Raw genomic sequence first — 18,453 nt, forward strand, 5'->3', positions numbered from 1 at the left:
CGCGGCAGCAAAAGAGATTGACAACAAAAGAATGACTGTCAATAATAAAGACAGAGAGGATTGACTTTAGGAGAGGGGGAGTGGGAGAGAATCCTGTCAGCACTCGTGAGCAGATCCAACATTTTAAAATGTGTTTGGAGGATTTTCTCCCACACAATCAATTTTGTCATGAGGACTGGCCCATTTTTGTGTTCATACAGTCAAATAAAGTCTTGGCTCATGTATCTGAATTGTTAAGGAGAGCTTCTCTTGACTTTCTGTGACAGCACAGGTAATCTTGTCAAACATAAGGCACATGCAGGCCTTTTACAGAGGCAAGTGGTAGAGTAAATGCCTTTGCATTTCAGCCTCATTAGCATTCACAGCGAGGCAACCATAATTACACTTTAAAAGCACAATTTATGTGCCATAAGTAGTTCAAGTGGAACAGGGATTATGTGGCATCATTTGCTGTAATTTAAATTTATAAGTTCTGTGCAGCAATACCCTCATTTCTTCTCTCTAAATTTCTTTTTGGAAATCAAACTTTACCTCTAAGGCACATTATATCTGACTTTTATGTGGCAAACATCTGTCTCATACAGATTGAAAGTCACTGACAGTTATTTGGTATAGAACTGTCATAGTACCATTATTTTAAATTCCAATATATCAATACCAGTTAAAATGAAACAATATTGATACCTGTTTCAGAACCGCAGCAATTAACATGTTCTCCTGGAACACAAAATCTATTTAAGAATGTTTTAATTTACACACTTTCAACAGTTGGTTTACCTATGCAGAAATCACCCCCCCCCCCACCTGGAGGGTGTCATGTGGCTTGACATCATCTGCAAAGATGATTTTGCTCTCCGTCTGTAATATCCACTTTTTTCGTACTTCAGTCATTTTATGGGTGTCGGTGTTTGTACAAAACTTTTAAGGATTATCCTGCGATTCAGCCACAAATTTGGAGTCATGCGACTCTCAGTTGGATCGGGCGTTGTTTTCTCGTGCTGTGTACAGGGGGTACGACGGCCGACCACAGCCCGACTATGACCGTATGACCTGCTCCCAACTAGTTGGGAGGATTTCTGGCATGTTTGATATTTTGGTTGTATGACTCCAGATACTTCACAGTGAGAGCAGAAACGCGAGCAGAATAAACAACTTTGAGGGATTGTTTTCCTTTGTAAACTGTCAGACTACGTCCTAAATTACCATGACAATGGCTAGAATGACTTTCTGATGCCCCTCCACCCCCGCTATGACAAAGTAAATAAACGAGCAGGAAATACTCCTACCTGCGGACCTGCAGCTGGCACAGAGGGAATGCTGTTTATGTGTGTGAGACAGAGAGAGGTAGCGGGAGAGGGAGAGAGAGAATATGACTGGAAACACTTCACCCTCAGTCCCTGAGAGTTTTTAAAAAGGAAACTCCATGGGTGTCTGTCACAGTCTGTCCTGACTTCAGTCTCACAGTGTGAGCACACAACTCGTGGTCATGCGTCGTAAACGATTCAGTTGCACAGTATGAGATGTCGTTCTGCCACAACCGTTGTACGGTCAGCTTGAAATCACACAGTTTATACCCGGCTTAAGTTTCTAACTTCTTCAGAACGTGACTGCTGAGAAACAATCAGGAAATAACAACCTCTCTCCGTGTCCCTGCTCTGTTTACTGATGAGTGTTGTGCAACCCTGGATGGTCCAGATGGATGGATGGAGTACTGGATTGGTGGTGGTTGGCCACCATGTCCCAACAAAGCTGTAACATCAGCAAGGAGGAGGTGGAGTCATGTTTTTGGCCAGAATCATGGGGAGAGAGCTGGTAGGCCCCTTTAGGGTCCCTGAAGGTGTGAAAATGACCTTGGCAAAGTATATAGAGTTTCTGACTGACCACTTTCTTCCATGTTACAAAAAGAAAAACTGTGCCTTCTGTAGCATAAATATCTTCATGACAATACACCATCTCATGCTGCAAAAGAATAGCACTGGCTGCTATGGGCATAAAAGGAGAGAAACCTATGGTGCGGACCTCATCCTCCCCTGACCTCAACCCTGTTGAGAACCTTTGGAGCATCCTCAAGCTAAAGATCTATGAGAGTGGGAGGCAGTTCACATCAAAACTGCAGCTTTGATTTCAGTAAATATGACCTCCTAATGCTGCAAATTCAACAAATGACCATTTTCATTTCTTTACAGCCTATAAAATGTTTGAAACTCTGTTGTGCATAATAATTTGGAACAGTGCATTTAGAGTTTTTTAGTTTTGAAAAAAAAAAATTATTGGGAGGTCTGTTTAATCAGTTAATGACTTGAAAATTATACTGACTGTCATTTGCATTGAATATTTAGGAAAATCAGAAAAAATTTAATTTTCATAATAATTTCTAACGTGGTGTAATGGATATCTTTTTTTAAATTAATGACTATTTGAATAGAATTCTGTGCCCCTTGTCTCCACTTTTCCAACTGCTGCAGCAAAATACTTCCTCAAAAAGTCCCACTCATCATCTTTAAATCTAATATATTTTTTCCTTCATGAAACAGTTCTGCTGATGTAAGTTTTGTATTAGACCTGCGGTTGTTGCTTCTGAACCGTAACTAAAGCTCTTACGTGATGCTGTTGATAAAAACGCTCAGGCATAGAGGCAGTAATTGAGAGTAATTCACAGGGGCAGTCTATATCTCCTCGATTGGGACAAAAAAATGCAGCAGCGGTGCAATCACACAGCCTGTGCTATTCACGCAGACGTGAGAACATACAATTCCACTGAGAGATCAATGGCGTCGTGTCAGACTAAAAGAACATTGCTCCAGGCTAAAATGAGGAGAGTAAGCAATCTAGGGACTGTCAATCTGTGGGCTGGTGTAGTGAACAAAGACTGCAGTGACTAGTGCGATTACTTTAGGATCAGTCCTCATCTGTTTGGGCAGACGAAGATGCAGGGACGAAAAAACCTGACTGGCAATTCAGCTCCTTAAACTTCGCAGTGCCTTTCCAAGGACAACCCAGCAACATTTACCGTGCTTCTCCTGCTCCCAGATGACCAGCTCCTCTGTGAGTGCTATTGACAGTAGCAATGATTATAGTAACAGTGATGATGATGACAGTGATGGTGATGAGTATTAGCAGGCTAGCTGCAGCGGGATCTCTAAGGGCTCGGGTTCAAAACGACAGCACTGTGCCAGGCACTTTGACATCATGTCACATTGGGTGCAGATTATCTCCTCTTCCTCTTTTCTGTCTTTTTTTCTGTTTTCCACAGCCCTGACAGCCCCCTGCCACAGCGCTTTAGAGAACCACTCACAGGTGACAGCCTCTCTGACTCTGCTTCTCTCCATCATGCTCCCACTTTTTGTCCTCTTCCCTTTATTCACCAGCCTCTGAGCCCCCCACCCCCCCTTCACATGTGAGCGTTTTGTCTTTCTGTTTTATATCTGAGCACTCTCCTTCACCTGTATCACTCCCTTCTGGATGCGTCTCCCCCTCTTGTGCTTGTTCTGCTTCCCCATGGGGTAATTGCTTGGAGCCACGCTTCCATTTTTATGACTATAATCGAGGCCAGAATGCTTATGCCTCTAGATTTCTCCTTGCCTGTGTCACAACAGCAGCAGCAGAAAGGAGAGGAGGGCAGATAAGACCCTGAGGAGTGAAGAGAATCACCAGTCGATTGTAATTAGAGTCCTTATTTCGCCTATGGAGGTGGAAAAGACACTATCGCCTGCAGAGAGGATTCAACCTTCCTGCTGTGCTCCTGGCATGGAAATGCATAATGGTGTAACCACCGCCTTGACGCTTTGACCTGACCCCAACTGTTAACTCCTTAAGCTGGGTCGCTCAGACAAAGATGACTTTCGCTTCATTAAAACTTGACAGAAGCTTGCGCTGGTATCTCAAGTGGGCAATATTTCAGCAAGCTCATGAAGGTTTTAAGAAGGAGCTGAAGCTGTATCATTCAAAGCAAGGTCAGCTCATGGAGTCCGCCTGGAACGGATTCTGATTTAAAGGGGACATATTATGCAAAAATCATTTTCCAGGCTTTTCTAACAAAAATATGTGCCCCTTCCCTGTCCACAATCCCCTCAAGTACCAGAAAAATCCATTCCCTCCCCCTCTCTCCTTTTTCACCTTTCAGAATGTGCAGAAACAAGCGGTTCTCAGATTTTCCCCTCATGATTTCATGTGGGGAGTTAGCCCCGCCCCCAGGTTCGCTCGGAAGAAAGTTCTGCCCTCCTCTCCTGATGCTCCTCTCAGCTAGGATCAGGACAGCCACATCCATTAAGCCACATCCATTTCCTGAGAGAGGCGGAGTCAAGGGCAGAGTCAGACAGCTCAGTAACATTTAAAGCCACAGACACAGAAACAGCTCATTCTGAGCAGGGCTGAAACAGAGCTGTTTTAGACATGAAAAAATCCAACACTGGAGTGTTTTTTTCAGCAACAAACTCCACTGGCATGTTTTGGGGACATCTAAGACCGATATAAACTTGCCTTAAAAGGGTTAAATATGTCCCCTTTAAAAAAAGGGTCACAGAGTGCAACTCCAGTTTTCTAGGGAGACTAATGACCCTCCGACAAAGTGGGAAATTTCCACTGTGGTGTTTTCTGGGTGGCTGTGTGTCAAAACACCATAGTGCAGTGTGCCTATTAGGCCAGCAGTGTGGTACATATAAGCATGCTGAGGCACAGCTAATAACAGCATTACTCCAAGGGTAAAGCCTCATAATGAAGGAGGAAGAGGAGCACATTGGAGTGCCTGCACAGCCTGAGAAACTTCAAACTTGATACTGGAAATGATTTGCTCTATTGCGCTTCAAATTGAAAGAAGTTTAGCAGAAAATAACATTTAGGTTGAGGGAAAAATCTCTCCACAACAGCGATGAAGAGTCGACTGACTCTCTCCTATGTCCCTGTCTGAGGCTTTTAATGCCACAAGCTCAGAATAACTGCCTGACAAATAAAATGTCAATTGTACAAAAAGAGGTTTTTTCAACATGTGAGTTGTCATGAAGCAGCAGCAGCCTCATCATCACCTACATCCCTCCCACTGCTTCTGTTCCCCCAGTCCGCTGATGCTGTAACACAAACATGACTAAAATAGGCGAGCCACTGTAGACGTATGTGTACATTAAGGAGTGCTTGGAGAGGATAAAATCAAAGTTGACTCAAGTAAAGGGCCCCCCTGTTCTTGCAGCTATTCCTCTCCTGGGAGCTGCAGTAGGAGGCAGAGATGAGGGCAGAGTGATCAATACAATGCTCTTTAAAGACCTGACCTCACACTCATTGATGCCTGTGCTCAGTGGGGGCCACAGGCTCCCTTACAAGACAACCTGAATGCGCCCGTATATTTGTTTTAAAATCGAAATTTGGCTTGATTTAAAAGGCTGTTGGATCTATTGCTGAGAGAGGCTGCTGTATAGTACCGCCCATATTAGCTTTCATCCATATGCTTTAACACAGGAGTCCAAGGAGTTTGCTCATGAACGTCATCACTAGTGATATGACTCAGCCCAGTACATAATAAACACTGTTAGATCACTTTGCCTCATCATTAGCACCATGCAGGACTTTCTACTATAATATATTAACACATTTGAATTATTCATAGATATCAAGATCCCTTTATGGGTTTTTTTAAACGTTGACAAATTGAGCATATAGCTTTAGTTCAGGCAGGCCACAGAGTCAAGTGCCAAGATCAGCTGATCTTACGCAAGCCCTCACCAGCTGACAGCCAGCTGATTTGCTCTGAATACTAGTGGCTGATTGCACTCACTAGCGGTGGGAGAAAAAAATCGATTCTTAGATGCATCGTGATGTGGAGGTGTAAGATTCTAAATCAATTTATAAATGTCTAATAGTCGACAATTATTTAAATATGTAATACTAATACTAATGTGGAATGGCAGGAACAAAAAGGAAGAACTCTGACATGCAGCGTGTTACAGAAAGGTTTAGATTGCCAGTTGTTCATCTGTGAAAACGGACATTTTTATGTTTGTAATTTCAGAAATGTTAAAGGGGAAGGATACTGCTACTTTTGGTTCAGTTTAATTGTAAATTTCCAGTTTATACAAATCTTCCAATAGAGGATAGTGGAACTTTAATTTATCTCTTTTTTTTCTAAACACAAATGTAATGTTTTAATATGTTTGACACAGTGAGAACAACAGAAAAGTAAAAAAAAAAAAGTAACAAAAAAAAAACAAGTGCATCAGAATGCATCAATAATCAATAATAAGTAAATCGTGAGGTGCCTAAAGATTCCCACCTCTAACTGCCATATAAGCTGCTCTTGCCATCCTAAGCTTCGCTGCTCCCTTTGCAAGCTGTTTTCTGAGACCCTCCTCCACCCCAGCTCCTCTGCTGCAAGGAAGCTGGACACTAAACACCTGTTGCGTGTTGGTACATCTACAGTGGTTGCCTTGACAATTTTGAACAAAAGACAAAGTCAACAGATGATAGCTCAGAGGCAATGTCTGTGTATGAGTATGGGCCAGCAGCAGCCTGATGTATCAGCATTGATGCAAGCAGGCATTAGTGAGTTGTATATTTAAATGGGCCGCTGCGTTGAAAGAGCTGTGATTGGCTGTGGGAGCTGGGAGGCGATAATTGGTGTCAGCTGGCTATCAGCCAGTCGCGGCCTGGGGCATGACTTCTGTGAACTAACACCAAGCTTCGTCAATTTAAGATCGAACAAACAAGGGCAGAACGATTAAAGAAATATATTCAATAAAACAGCTGATGTCAAATTTGCAATCATTGTTGCTAATATTGCAAATTTGACATTAACTGTTTTATTGAATGGGAATTATTGTTTTTATATCACTCGTTTTAATTAAGAAAAACGTACATAAAACATTAAAAGGCCAATTTTTGTAAACCATTCTAAAAGAATAACAACTGGAATGTTTGCAAAATGTGCATAAAATCTCTGCTGCAAAAAATTAAATGCATTAAACTGATGTTTTGACATTTTTCAAGTTAAAGCAATATTGCAACATCTGTGATTTGTAAATTGCAGCATGCAATATTGCAATTTAATCTCATTTGCAAATAATTGCCCAGCCCTAATCATTATGTTGATGCTTCAGCTGTTTCAGACACAACCCAACCTAAAGGTGGGCTGGACAGGAAAAAATGATGAAAAAGATTTAAAATTGTAGTACATATAGTCATCTTCTATGGGAGTTATTTATAGTGCTTCCCTTAGTTGTTCCACAAGGAGTGCAAGAAGAGCCTTGATTGAAAAAGAGTTTCTGAGAGAAGTTCAAACCCTGTTGACTTTCTCTCCCCTACACACCGGGCCAATCACAGCATGAAGTGGGTGTGAAAATTGGATTGCAACAAAGGGTATCAAGGGAGGGGGTTTCTAAAGCTTTTCGAGCATCGGATAAGCACTTTCGATGGAGTGTGCCGGTGCCTTGAAGGATCCACCCTGTTATGGTCCCTGATCAGGCCCAGTTAGATGAGGCCACAGCGGGCTTAGTGGAAGAGTGATTCAGCGACGAAGAAGTCAGGCCTCAGAGAGAGGGGAAAAAAGAAATGTTCTGCTTATTTCACCCACTGGTTAAAAAGACACAGAGCAATAAAACCAAATTTCAGATCCTAAGAAGTTGCATAAGTTGCTTTTGCTTGTTTCTCGTAATTCTGATGCACAGGTTTGTTTCAACGACTGTTGCTCGCTGCAACTGCATACAAATAGACAAAAATACAAGCAGATGAAGGGACATCGTCATCTTCCTGATTACTACCACACACTTTGTCATCTTTAAAAATAAAATGCATTAGCACAAAAGAGAGTAGATTAGTGAATGCAGAATAATCCACACTGAGGACAATCCATCTGAATGAGTGCCACAGCCTCCCAAAGCTTCAATTACTCTTAAGATGAAGCAGATAAAAAAGTAGGTCTTAGATAATCCTTGAAACAGCTCCTTTGGCTGAATTAAATTTTAATGAGATGTTATATATGGAATAAGTGGGAATTTTTAAAGTTAATTCTAAATTACAACATACTTTGAGCTTAAATGTCTGAGTCAGACTTGAAAAATAGTACAGTGGTTCTTCAAAGTAAATCGCAATGTGCAGAAAGAAAAACATTGACATTTAGAGGCTTAAATGGGGTCTGTAATAAACCATTATAGCTGTGTCTTCCAGATGGTGGATCAGTGCTATTAAAGAGGCACAGAGCAAAGACAGGACACTAATAACCAAGAACTGCAGCACGACAGAATCAAATCCTCAAATTAATGGCAAAAGAAGCGGGCTTGTTCACTGTCAAAGCAAAGAAAAAGGGACAATGAGCCCAAGCAAATGAACACACAGGGAGAAATATGGCACGTTGGTGAATCTGCCCTTGTTTGGGCATCTGTGAAGAGCCTGTGCAGCTGCAGGGACAGACACAGAAGTTTGTTAAGAGAGGCAAAGGGAATGAAAGGAGCAAAAAGACAAATGAGGCGAATCAGCCAATGAGAAGACCGGAGAGGCAAAGTGTAAACACTTACCAAGCGGCCAGTCATCCTATGCCCCAGCCCCAACCACGACCACAGCTACAACACAGCGGACTGGCATGTTTACACCGACAGAGAGAAGGATCCCTCGAAGGACTGCTTCTCAACAATCACAGGAAAACCTCATGCAAAAAACACTCTCACACTAGCCTATACTCTGACCTCCTCCATTTTTTTAAACTCACACTCACCCTATGATTTGCCTCTCCAACACGGCTAAACACCGAGGAGAACGGTCATTTTCCAGTCTGGAGTCTTTAGCAGGAATCCCCTCTGAGGCATGTCGCTCTAAAAGCAACAGCTCAGGCAGGCTGTACTCACTCTTCCTGCTCGCCTGGATATCTGCTCTAACCGGACGAGCCACTGAGGAATACTCTTGGGAAGGAAGTGACATCGACAGGTGCTACCTCCTTCCTTCCTTCCTTCCTCACTCAAGTAAACAATACAACCCTTTCCAGTGGTAAGCCTTAATGGGATTTCCTCGAGCGAATTGTTAATAACACCACCTAAAAATTTTAATTCATCTCCAAGCATAGCTTAACTGAAATGTCACTCAAGACAAAAAGATGATACCAGAAGGTATTAACATGATTAATAAGAGCGAAATCTTGCAGCCTGGTTTGCCCTGTGTTTGATTCCCAGGAATATGCAGAGCTGGAACAAGGCCAGAGAGGAAAGGAGAGTGAATGATGAATCACAAAGGCATAGATGGAGTGAGTCAGAGTGCATGTCCCTCCACAAGCTCACAAACCCCTGCAAGAAATGATCTTCCTCCTCGGTCACTGATGCAAGCTGGGCCGTGACTGCAGGCTGCAAACAGCTAATAGCTTCAAGTCGAGCCTTTTCCAATTAAAGTTTACAAAAAACAAAAAAGTAGGCAGTCAATTCCAACCACAGTGCTGCTGTAAACAAAAAGTCTTTTCATCGTCCCACACGTGGAGAAATTACAAGTCTTAGCTTTCGGTTTGTCAAAACAGGGTGTGTGTCATTTATGTGCAGTTAAACATGAATCTACTTCAGCCAGTGGATTTATTTAAGATCAGTGTTAGTCACAAGCACGTTTAACATTCTGTAAATGTCACTGTACATTGGGCGAAGAAAAAGTACCGGTATGGGAATATCACCATCCTGACTTAGACACAATTGATTCTGGCCAAATATCACTATTATAATCAAATAAATGCAACATCGGACACAGATATACTTTGCAATTTGACCCCCCCATGTCACTACTTCATTACTTTTCATGATTGCATTCATGACAAAAATAAAGATGACATTATCCTCATGTGCACATTTAAGGACACTGGAACATTCTGACTTTCCAACAGCATAGTAGTAAATTCTGCCACTAGAATTTTAAAAATAATTGTCAAGAATTCCCACAAAAGTTTATGTAATTCTGCAAATTTGCTTTAGAATTTTCAGAAATTATGTTGAAAATTTTTGGAAATATGTTTGTATATTATAGAGATATGTTTTTTTTCTGTATTTTCATGGGATTTCAGGAATTTATTTGTAACTTTTTGGGAATTTGGCTTGAAATTTCGGTAGGGAATTTGATTAGATTTTTGTGAGGAAAATGTTTCGACTTTTGGGGGAATTTATTTATAAAGTTTTGTATTTTTTTAAACTCTTTATTTATTGCTCTTTTGTATTTTTTAACGAACAAAAAAATGTGTATACATGTAAAAATACATAGCTGTACTTGCATGTATACTTAAACTTACACATACACATAAACAAACACGTATAAAAAGAAAAAGAACAGTGTCTGGAGTGTATCAAAATTTTGTTTTGTTTCTTTTGTCTCTCAAAGTCCAGCAGAAATAACATGGAGGCAGCATCCTTTTCCATTGTGGTGTAGGAGATCCATTTTTCCCATATTTTTTGTAAAGTCTGCTCCTTTACACTTTAGGTTAATGGTCATCTTTTCCATCAAAAACATTTCTTTAACTATATTCATCCACTGTTTAAGGCTTGGAGAATCAGGTTTGTACCAGTTCTTGGTTATCACCTTTTTACAAGCTACAAATAATATTTTAGACGGATACCAGTCCCTCTTAATAATCACATGATCTCTTATCACACCAAAATACAGAATTTTTACATCATCAGGGATTGGATATCCTAATGTCTTATTAATAACCAAAGAAAGTTTACCCCGTAAAATTTTTTAAAAATTTTAACAGAACTTCAGGGAGAATTTGCTTTAAAATATTCAGAATTTTAAATTTTTTTTTTGGTGAATATTTTTGTTAATTTTAAAGCTTCTTGAGAGAAGCTTACTGAGACATTTGGTGTATATTTGAGGACATTCTGTTTTTTGTTTTGTTTTTTTTCACAGAAATTTTGAGAGGCATCTGGCTGCAGACCTCTATGGTGGGCTCATTTGTTGCAGACCTCTACAATGGGGTGTCTTCAACCTTTGGGGCGGGGAGTGACGCACTAACCCATGTGGATTTTTCCTTAGTTTGTTATGTGTTATTTCTAATTTCATCCCCCTCCCCAAACCGTTACCTTAACATTAACCTTTAGGGTCACTTCCAATTTCCACATACAGCGACTGCACCACGAACCACCAGCGAATCATACTGTGGAGCACATCACTCCCTATCTGGTCTATCAGAGCATTTCCACAGCCACTGGTGCGTGCCTGGAGCGCCACTCCGCTCTGCTTTGTTCAAGATACGCTGCAGGTCTATTTCCAGGGCCGGCTGCTGCCAAATGTCCCATCAATCAGAAAGCACCAAACAGGAAGTCCCTGTCCCAAGCGTAGAATATCCGGTTCTTTCAAAATACAACACAATGCATGGACTCCTGACCATAAATCATCACTATATCAACATTACGTCTCATCCTGCAGCGAGTAACCCCAAAAGGTAAAATAGTCCACTGCTGTCATACTATTCCTGCATGCACTTGCAGTTCTCCCATGATCTCTGCCTGCTGATCAGGGCTGCCGGCCACGACACAGTGCTCTCGACATGCTTCCAGTGGGTGAGGTCGCTCGCCTTCGGTCGGGGCAAACTTGTGGTGCTTTGGTGCACAGCGCAGTCGTCCTATGTGAGAATTGTGGGTAACCCTCTTTGGGTTTTCCTTAGTTTGTGGCGTGAAATCTAAATTTATCCACCTCAGTTAATTTTTGATTTTTATTAAAATATTGCTGTTGTGAAAAGTAGCCACTTACCAACACCTTTGACAGTAAGCAGAAAATATACGTCATTCTGGTTCCAGCTTGGGTAATATAACACCGCTTCACACCCCACAGGGCAGGTCGCCCCATTTTAGAGGCCTGCAACTGATGAGCTCAAAATGCCCCACCATAGAGGTTCACAGCCAGATCCTCTTGGAAGTTTTTGGCAATGTCTTAGATATTTTAGGGCAGGAAATTCATAAAAGCTTCAGTGGTTCTACAAGACCTGTAGCATGAATCAACAAGGCTCTTATTCAGTCTACCTGTTCTTTGACCGAGGCCAGGATGTTGTTGGCGGTGTTTTCAGCCTCCATTTTGCGGCCAGTTGATCTGTCGCGGATGGTCAGCAGAAGCCCCTCCTCCGTCACTGGGCTCTGCTCAGGAGCTGGCATTCCTCCTGTGTGAGCAAACACATGATCATGGTCAGCACAGGCTGTCTTAGAAAAAATAGGCTCTATCTTGTACACTCCTATCAGGCTTTGTGCTTGCATGCGCAAACACTCTGCTCTTAAACACACACTTGTGTCAACCACTCCTCCAAACACACAGGCGAGTGGGTTCAGAGAAGTGACTATCAATGGTCATACGCCACCGCCAGCGATTCACAAACACACACCCACACAAGCCATATGGCCCATAGAGGAAAAGACTGTCAGTGTTTTATGTCTGTGACAGTGGAAATTAGCAGTGCCATATGGGTTGAGAAAACACATGTTAAATATTGATTTCTGCCTTTAATACAGTCGAATAAAAATACACTGCCATGATCCAGTGTAGTCACAGAATATCTAGAAGAGAAAACCTAACTATGTTCAAGTGAACCACATAAAGCTAAGTGATTGGCTAGACTCAATGTCTGTTATTGGGTGGATCCATCTTGCAAAGCTTGAAGCTGATTGGCTCACTCCTGGTCAGAGAGCGACCAGATCAATCAGGGTCATTTGAGGAGATAAGGGGGTGAGGTTTAACAATTGTAGCTGCAGCTGTTGTGGTGGTTTTATCAGGACTGTACAACTTCTATTAAAAGAAGAGCAAGAACAGACTGGCTTCAGCTGCCTGTCGAGCTTGCACTATGCTAGGGCTGGGTAATTAATCGCAAATTAGATTATATTACAATATGGCCTGCTGCAATTTACAAATCCCAGAAGTTGTAATATCACTTTAACTTGAAATGTGAGAAAATACCGGTTTAATACATTTATTTTTTGCAGCAGCAGAGATTTTATGCACATAATGCAAATATTCAAGTGTCATTTTTTAAAGATGGTTTACAAAACTCCTCATTTCCTCCAGGTGATATAAAAATGATAATCCCCTACAATAAAGCAATTGATAACAAATTTGCAATATGAGCCAAAAAAATTGCAATTATAAATATTTTTTCATTTTTCTGCCCTAGTTTATTCTATCTAATATTGATGAAGCTCATCGTTAGTTCACAGAAGTCACACCCCCAGCAATGATCAGCTGATACCCAGCTGATACCAATTATCGCCTCCCAGCTCCCACAGCCAATCACCGCTCTTTCTTCAACACAGCGGTCCATTTAAATATGAAGTACTTCTCACTAATTGCATTAATGCTGATGCGCCACACTGCAGCTGCTGCTGGTAAAGGTTCACCTCCTCCACCCCAGCCACCTCCTTTATAGCTTAACGCTTGGTCTACTTAGATTCATGCTACTATGGATTAATTACCTCTGAAATAACTTCACTGTTTTTAATGTACATTGTCATAAATGTATCTATCCATATGGGGTTTCCAGCTAACGCTCCTCTAAAAAACACAGCCCTGCACTAGGGCTGGGCAATTAATTGCAAATTAGATTAAATTGCACTTTTGCCTGCTGCAAATTTAGAAATCGCAGAGGTTGCAATATTTCTTTAACTCGAAATGTGTCAAATTACCAGTTTGATTTATTTAGTTTCTGCAGCAGCAGATATTTAATGCACATTATGCAAACATTCAACTGTCAACAGAGCAGTCCATTAAAATATGAGGTACTTCTCACTAAACCTTGCTTGCATCAATGCTGATGCACCATGCTGCTGGCAAGACTTCACCCCCTCCACCCCAGCCGCCTCCTTTATAGTTTCAAGCTAGTTATACGCCTTCTCTGCCAAGTAAAACTGCATATCCATTTTGCAATAAAAGGTTTAAACATATGATGACCGAGTTCTGGACTGAATGTAAGTTATAATATAGAAGGATTTACTGCTTGAATTTTTTGAAAAATACATAAGATGAGAAACCTAATAATCGCACATTAAATTGCAATTGCAAATTTGGGGGGGTTCGCAGTTAGATTATTTTTGCAAATCGTTCAGCCCTACCCCACACTATGCACAGGCCTACTAAATCCTGTTTTTTTTTCTCTGATTGGCCTGTATTGAATATGAAAGACAGAATGTCCATCCAATCACCCTTTAAGTTTTCTTTCGGAGCAGCTCAGCCCCTCCCAAACACCATGTATGGGGTATCACTCCGATGGATGCAAGATTTGTCCAATGCTGTGGATATTTGAAACAATTTATCTGGCATGCCAGGTTATGCTCAAGCTGCCCTGTAAAACAAGCTTATGTGTGCAGAGGTGAAAAATAAACAAGTTTGTAAGATGCAGTGAAGAGGTTACAGCAGACAACAGGCCGAGCAGTTGAGAGACAATAAAACCCAAAACAAGTCTGAAGCCAGACATAAGAGATAAGGCATTCCTGTCTCTCTCTCTTTCTCTGGCCTCTTGTCTGGGATTGAAATGAGAAAGTAGAACGAATAGTTATGGCCTCATTATATCTGTTGACAGGGGGGTAGTATCAAGGGAGCACTGCTGAAGGTGGATCCATATTTACTAGAAGAAGCCTGTTCAGCCAGACAGGCTGTGATCGCAGGCTCACGGCTCGAGGGCTGCAGCAAAAAAACAAAGCAAGGGGGTCTAATAACACGGAAGGTATGTGGGTTTGGAGAAACAAGGATTTTATTGTGACTTTTATTGCCTTAGAGATGCACTGGCTCTATTAATCCAGGATACTATACAAACACATATTTAACCAGTTGGTTTCCACACATTAATCTTGACTAGGGTCACAAGCCAGGATCTTAAACTTGCGTGATACTTTAAAAATTCAAACGCCATTTACACCAGTTTTGATACCACAGCAATAAAACTCCTAAAACTTAATGGTTTTTTGTATCTACAAAGAGCAGCAAACAAACTCTTTCACTTTGCCTTCACATCCTAGCTCAGGGGCGTCTAAACGTTTTCCACTGACGATGGTGGGTCCATTTTCATATACCTCGCCAACACCAATGTAACTATGCTTAGTGGAGCACAGATAGCCTAGCTTTTAGGTCACATAAGGCAAATAAAGGCACACAAATAGCCTACATCTTTAAAAGATATGCTCGTGAATGGATATGCTTAAATGGCTAGTTAAATGGCTGACAAGGCATTTTGGGGGGTTAGTCAGATTTCAGGGGGCCCTGGTTGGCCCCAGCTATCACTGCCCCTGCCACTGGTATTGCTGTTTGCTGCGGTAATCCATCATGGGGTTGTAAATCAAGTTATTGTTATTATTTTGGTTGGCAATATGCTTACAATTTATATTGTTGTCCTAATTTAGTCACAAAAAACTAGTGCTGATTTAAAAAATCAAGTTAATCACATCACTGTGCTGTGATTAATCATGATTAATCACTGCATTTTTTATAGTTTAAGTTATTTTTAAGTTTTTAGATTTTTAAAGGTTGTTATTGACAAGTGTTTTTATTCTTTTAACTCTATGTACAGAACATTAAAGTACTGATCTGAGTCCTTATCCATAACACTATCAATACTTTCTATAGTTTGGTGGAAAGACAAAACAAGGGCAAAATATTAAACTCCAAGTGGTCTTAGCTGAGTAGAGCTTGACTTCAAAAGCTATGATTCAGTCTGTCACATCTATTTTATATCCCTCAAATACAAACACACATTCACACTGTATTTATTGAAGTTTATCATCAAAAACTACATTTTCCCATTTTTATGTGACATTTGACTGCATCATAACATAAAGCATACAGTTGTCTAATTTACTGAGGTTACCTGAACGCATCATATTTTCTGTCTTCAGCTCGTGAAGTTCACTAATTAACTTCATCCACCGTGGATTTCTGCACTGGATTAATATTGTTAACAAACAGGACTGTCTCAAGGTTTTGGAGCACTTTTCAGCATTTATCTGAACAGCTGAAGAAGAAAACTGTCCTCAAGCAGCTGAACAGAGTGGTATGTTGTTGTTAGCGTCTTTGCTAACATTAGCAAAAATGTGCTTTGCCTGAAGGTGGAACTTAAAACTTAAAATTCTCCAGCTTTTTAAAAAGAAAACTGCCATTAAGCAGACCTGGGTCTGTCTCCTGTCTCCTTGCGTTAATTTTTATAACGTGTTAAGGTTTCAAGATTAATCACAAGCATTAACATGATAATGTTAACAGTATATCTGACTTGACAAAATGTTTGTCTACAGAATTAGCACGGCAGCACCACCCTGTGCTGAAACTAACTGATACAATACAGTTAAGCACAAGTTTTACATTCTGATATGGGCCATATTTCATTTTTTTATAGAATATTGCTGAGGGCCAAACAGAAATGGGCCACATTTAGCCCCCAGACCATAGTTTGGACATCCCTGCCCTCGCTTTTCTTTGATGTCCATTTTTGATTTCTCCAAATTATCTGGGTTCAAAAGGCCCCAATAAGAAAAAAACCCACTTTATTTTAATTGAACAAGTCGTTTTTGAAAAAGAAAAGAGGACGTCCTCATAAGCAGACAGGAGTTTATGTCACTATATCAACAGTATCCGATTATCAACAATTTTGACAAACTAAATCTACACTGACCTGTATGATTTGCTACACTAAACCAGATGGAACTTGTGTCGTGATGATGCAGCAATTTCACAAAAATGTGAATACGTAGAGGAACAATAGCATGAAATTTCCATATGGTATTTTTTTTTAATAGTCCTGCTGTTAGAACATTAAAGCAGCTGTTGTAGTATTCTTCATTTAAAACAGCAGCCTGAGGGAGACTGGAAGACGTTATACACAGTAGCAGGGCTGAATGAGTCAATTTAGTGCAGGCAGACATGCTTTAAAAAGGGTTAAATGGTCACAGAGTCAGACAGAAACACACCAGTAAGGAGTCATTTAGCTCCGGCTGACAGCCAGTTTGAGTGAGCTGGCCGTGCGTTTACAGTAAGAACATAAAAGTTTCTGGCCAGGGATGAGGCATCAGAGAGAGGGCAAGAAATACACGGGAGGTCCCCCAGGCATTTGGAAGATATGAGACCCTGAGGTATTCTGGGAGTCTGTCACCAAGGCAGCAAAGGCATTTCAAGGTGTCTGAGCTTTACCAGAGCCATGTGCCAGTGCTGGTGTTAAATGACAGATAAGGTTTTTACTACTACAAAGTATGTTAGTTCACACAGGATATGCCATGTATCTCCCTGTCAGTCTCCAGAATTCCTTTCCTGCTCATTCATAATGTTGCAACACACCACCCTGATTCTCTCCCGCCTGCGTAACAGCCCTCTGAATCAGGAACATGGCATTTGATTTACAGAAAAACACAGCAACAGGAAATGGGGAAGCTGTTTGAATTTGACAGAACTCCTCCTCCATGACTCGTGCACAAACACAGAGGGAAACAACCCAGACAGGGCTGACCTCGAGCCGTTTTTCTGAATCTGACAGAAGTTGCCAACCCGGTCGGGTAGCACAAATCCTTCCTCCTTTTTCCTCTTAAAGAAGGACAAAGAGTGTCAAGCGATGGAAGCTGGGTTCTATTGCGGTAATCTCAATTCAAATTAAAAAAGATTTAGTAATGAAACCGAGCTTATCATGGCGTTCTCTATTTGATAAAACACAATCCCCTTAAAAAGTGGCTTACTGGCATGTCAAAAAGAGGAAATTCCTCACGCCTAGAACAAAATCTGTGTATATAATCTGTCCATGTGAATCAATCTCAGCAGTATAAACTCGAGTGTAGGAAAGTGCACACTAAGCAGACTGTAGGAAATGGGACCACAGAAAAAACAACACACAAAAAGGAAAGTGAACCCTATTGTAGGCACCACCAGGCAAAGAAACCTATCTGAACCTACCTCTAAAGTTCCCCATTAATTCTGGTCCAGGACTGAATGCTTTGGCCCTGCTAAGGTTTGCCTGGTCTCCTCAGTAGCTGCGAGGTTGAACTGAAGATGATAGTGCTATGCCCAACAAACCAAAGTCCTCACAGCTGACTGGTTCTTCAGCATTTCTCTTTGCATTTCCCTCCAAATACTGAGGAGAAAAATAAACTCACTCAACTTCCTTCTGTTAACAACTTTGGTATGTGAGGGCCTGACACAGTTTGGAGCATGCAGCGCTCAGGACAAGCTAAGTAGTCAAACAAGGTCTGTGCAGTTTGTGAGACTGTCATTAGGTCAATGCCCGAGGTCCAGAGTGAGTAGTTCCCACAGAGTAAAGATGACCTCACTCTGGTCTAAACAAAGAGTCAAACCAGTGTCTAATTATTACCATTATGGCCATTTCTCCTGACTAAGCAGAACATAAACGCCCAGTATAAGACTGCATGAATAGATCTTTGAATGAAGCTGGTGACACAACTGAGTAAGCATGGATAATTTTAAACACAAGTAGCAGAGAAGGAGGACGTGTTAGACAACAAATAACAGGACTGAAGGATGAAATGTTTGTCCTGAGGATTTAGAGAA

General features: G+C 41.1%; 1 protein-coding gene across 5 annotated transcripts in view; it reads right to left on the reverse strand.

Annotated features, from left to right (window-relative positions):
- pkp4 (plakophilin 4) overlaps window positions 1–18,453 on the reverse strand; it is a 142,602-nt gene that overhangs the window by 99,503 nt on the left and 24,646 nt on the right. For 4 of the 5 annotated variants that reach the window (XM_041807007.1, XM_041807004.1, XM_041807008.1 and 1 more), the window contains exon 2: window positions 11,961–12,094. In XM_041807007.1, the coding sequence (XP_041662941.1) occupies window positions 11,961–12,089 (129 nt within the window). In that variant the 5' untranslated portion in view covers window positions 12,090–12,094. Of the gene's footprint in view, window positions 1–8,495; window positions 8,662–11,960; window positions 12,095–18,453 lie in introns of those variants that run through there. The other variant, XM_041807005.1, reaches the window with a different exon arrangement.

Source organism: Cheilinus undulatus, linkage group 15, assembly GCF_018320785.1.
Source record: "Cheilinus undulatus linkage group 15, ASM1832078v1, whole genome shotgun sequence".
In the NCBI taxonomy this organism is placed as follows: Eukaryota; Metazoa; Chordata; class Actinopteri; order Labriformes; family Labridae; genus Cheilinus; species Cheilinus undulatus.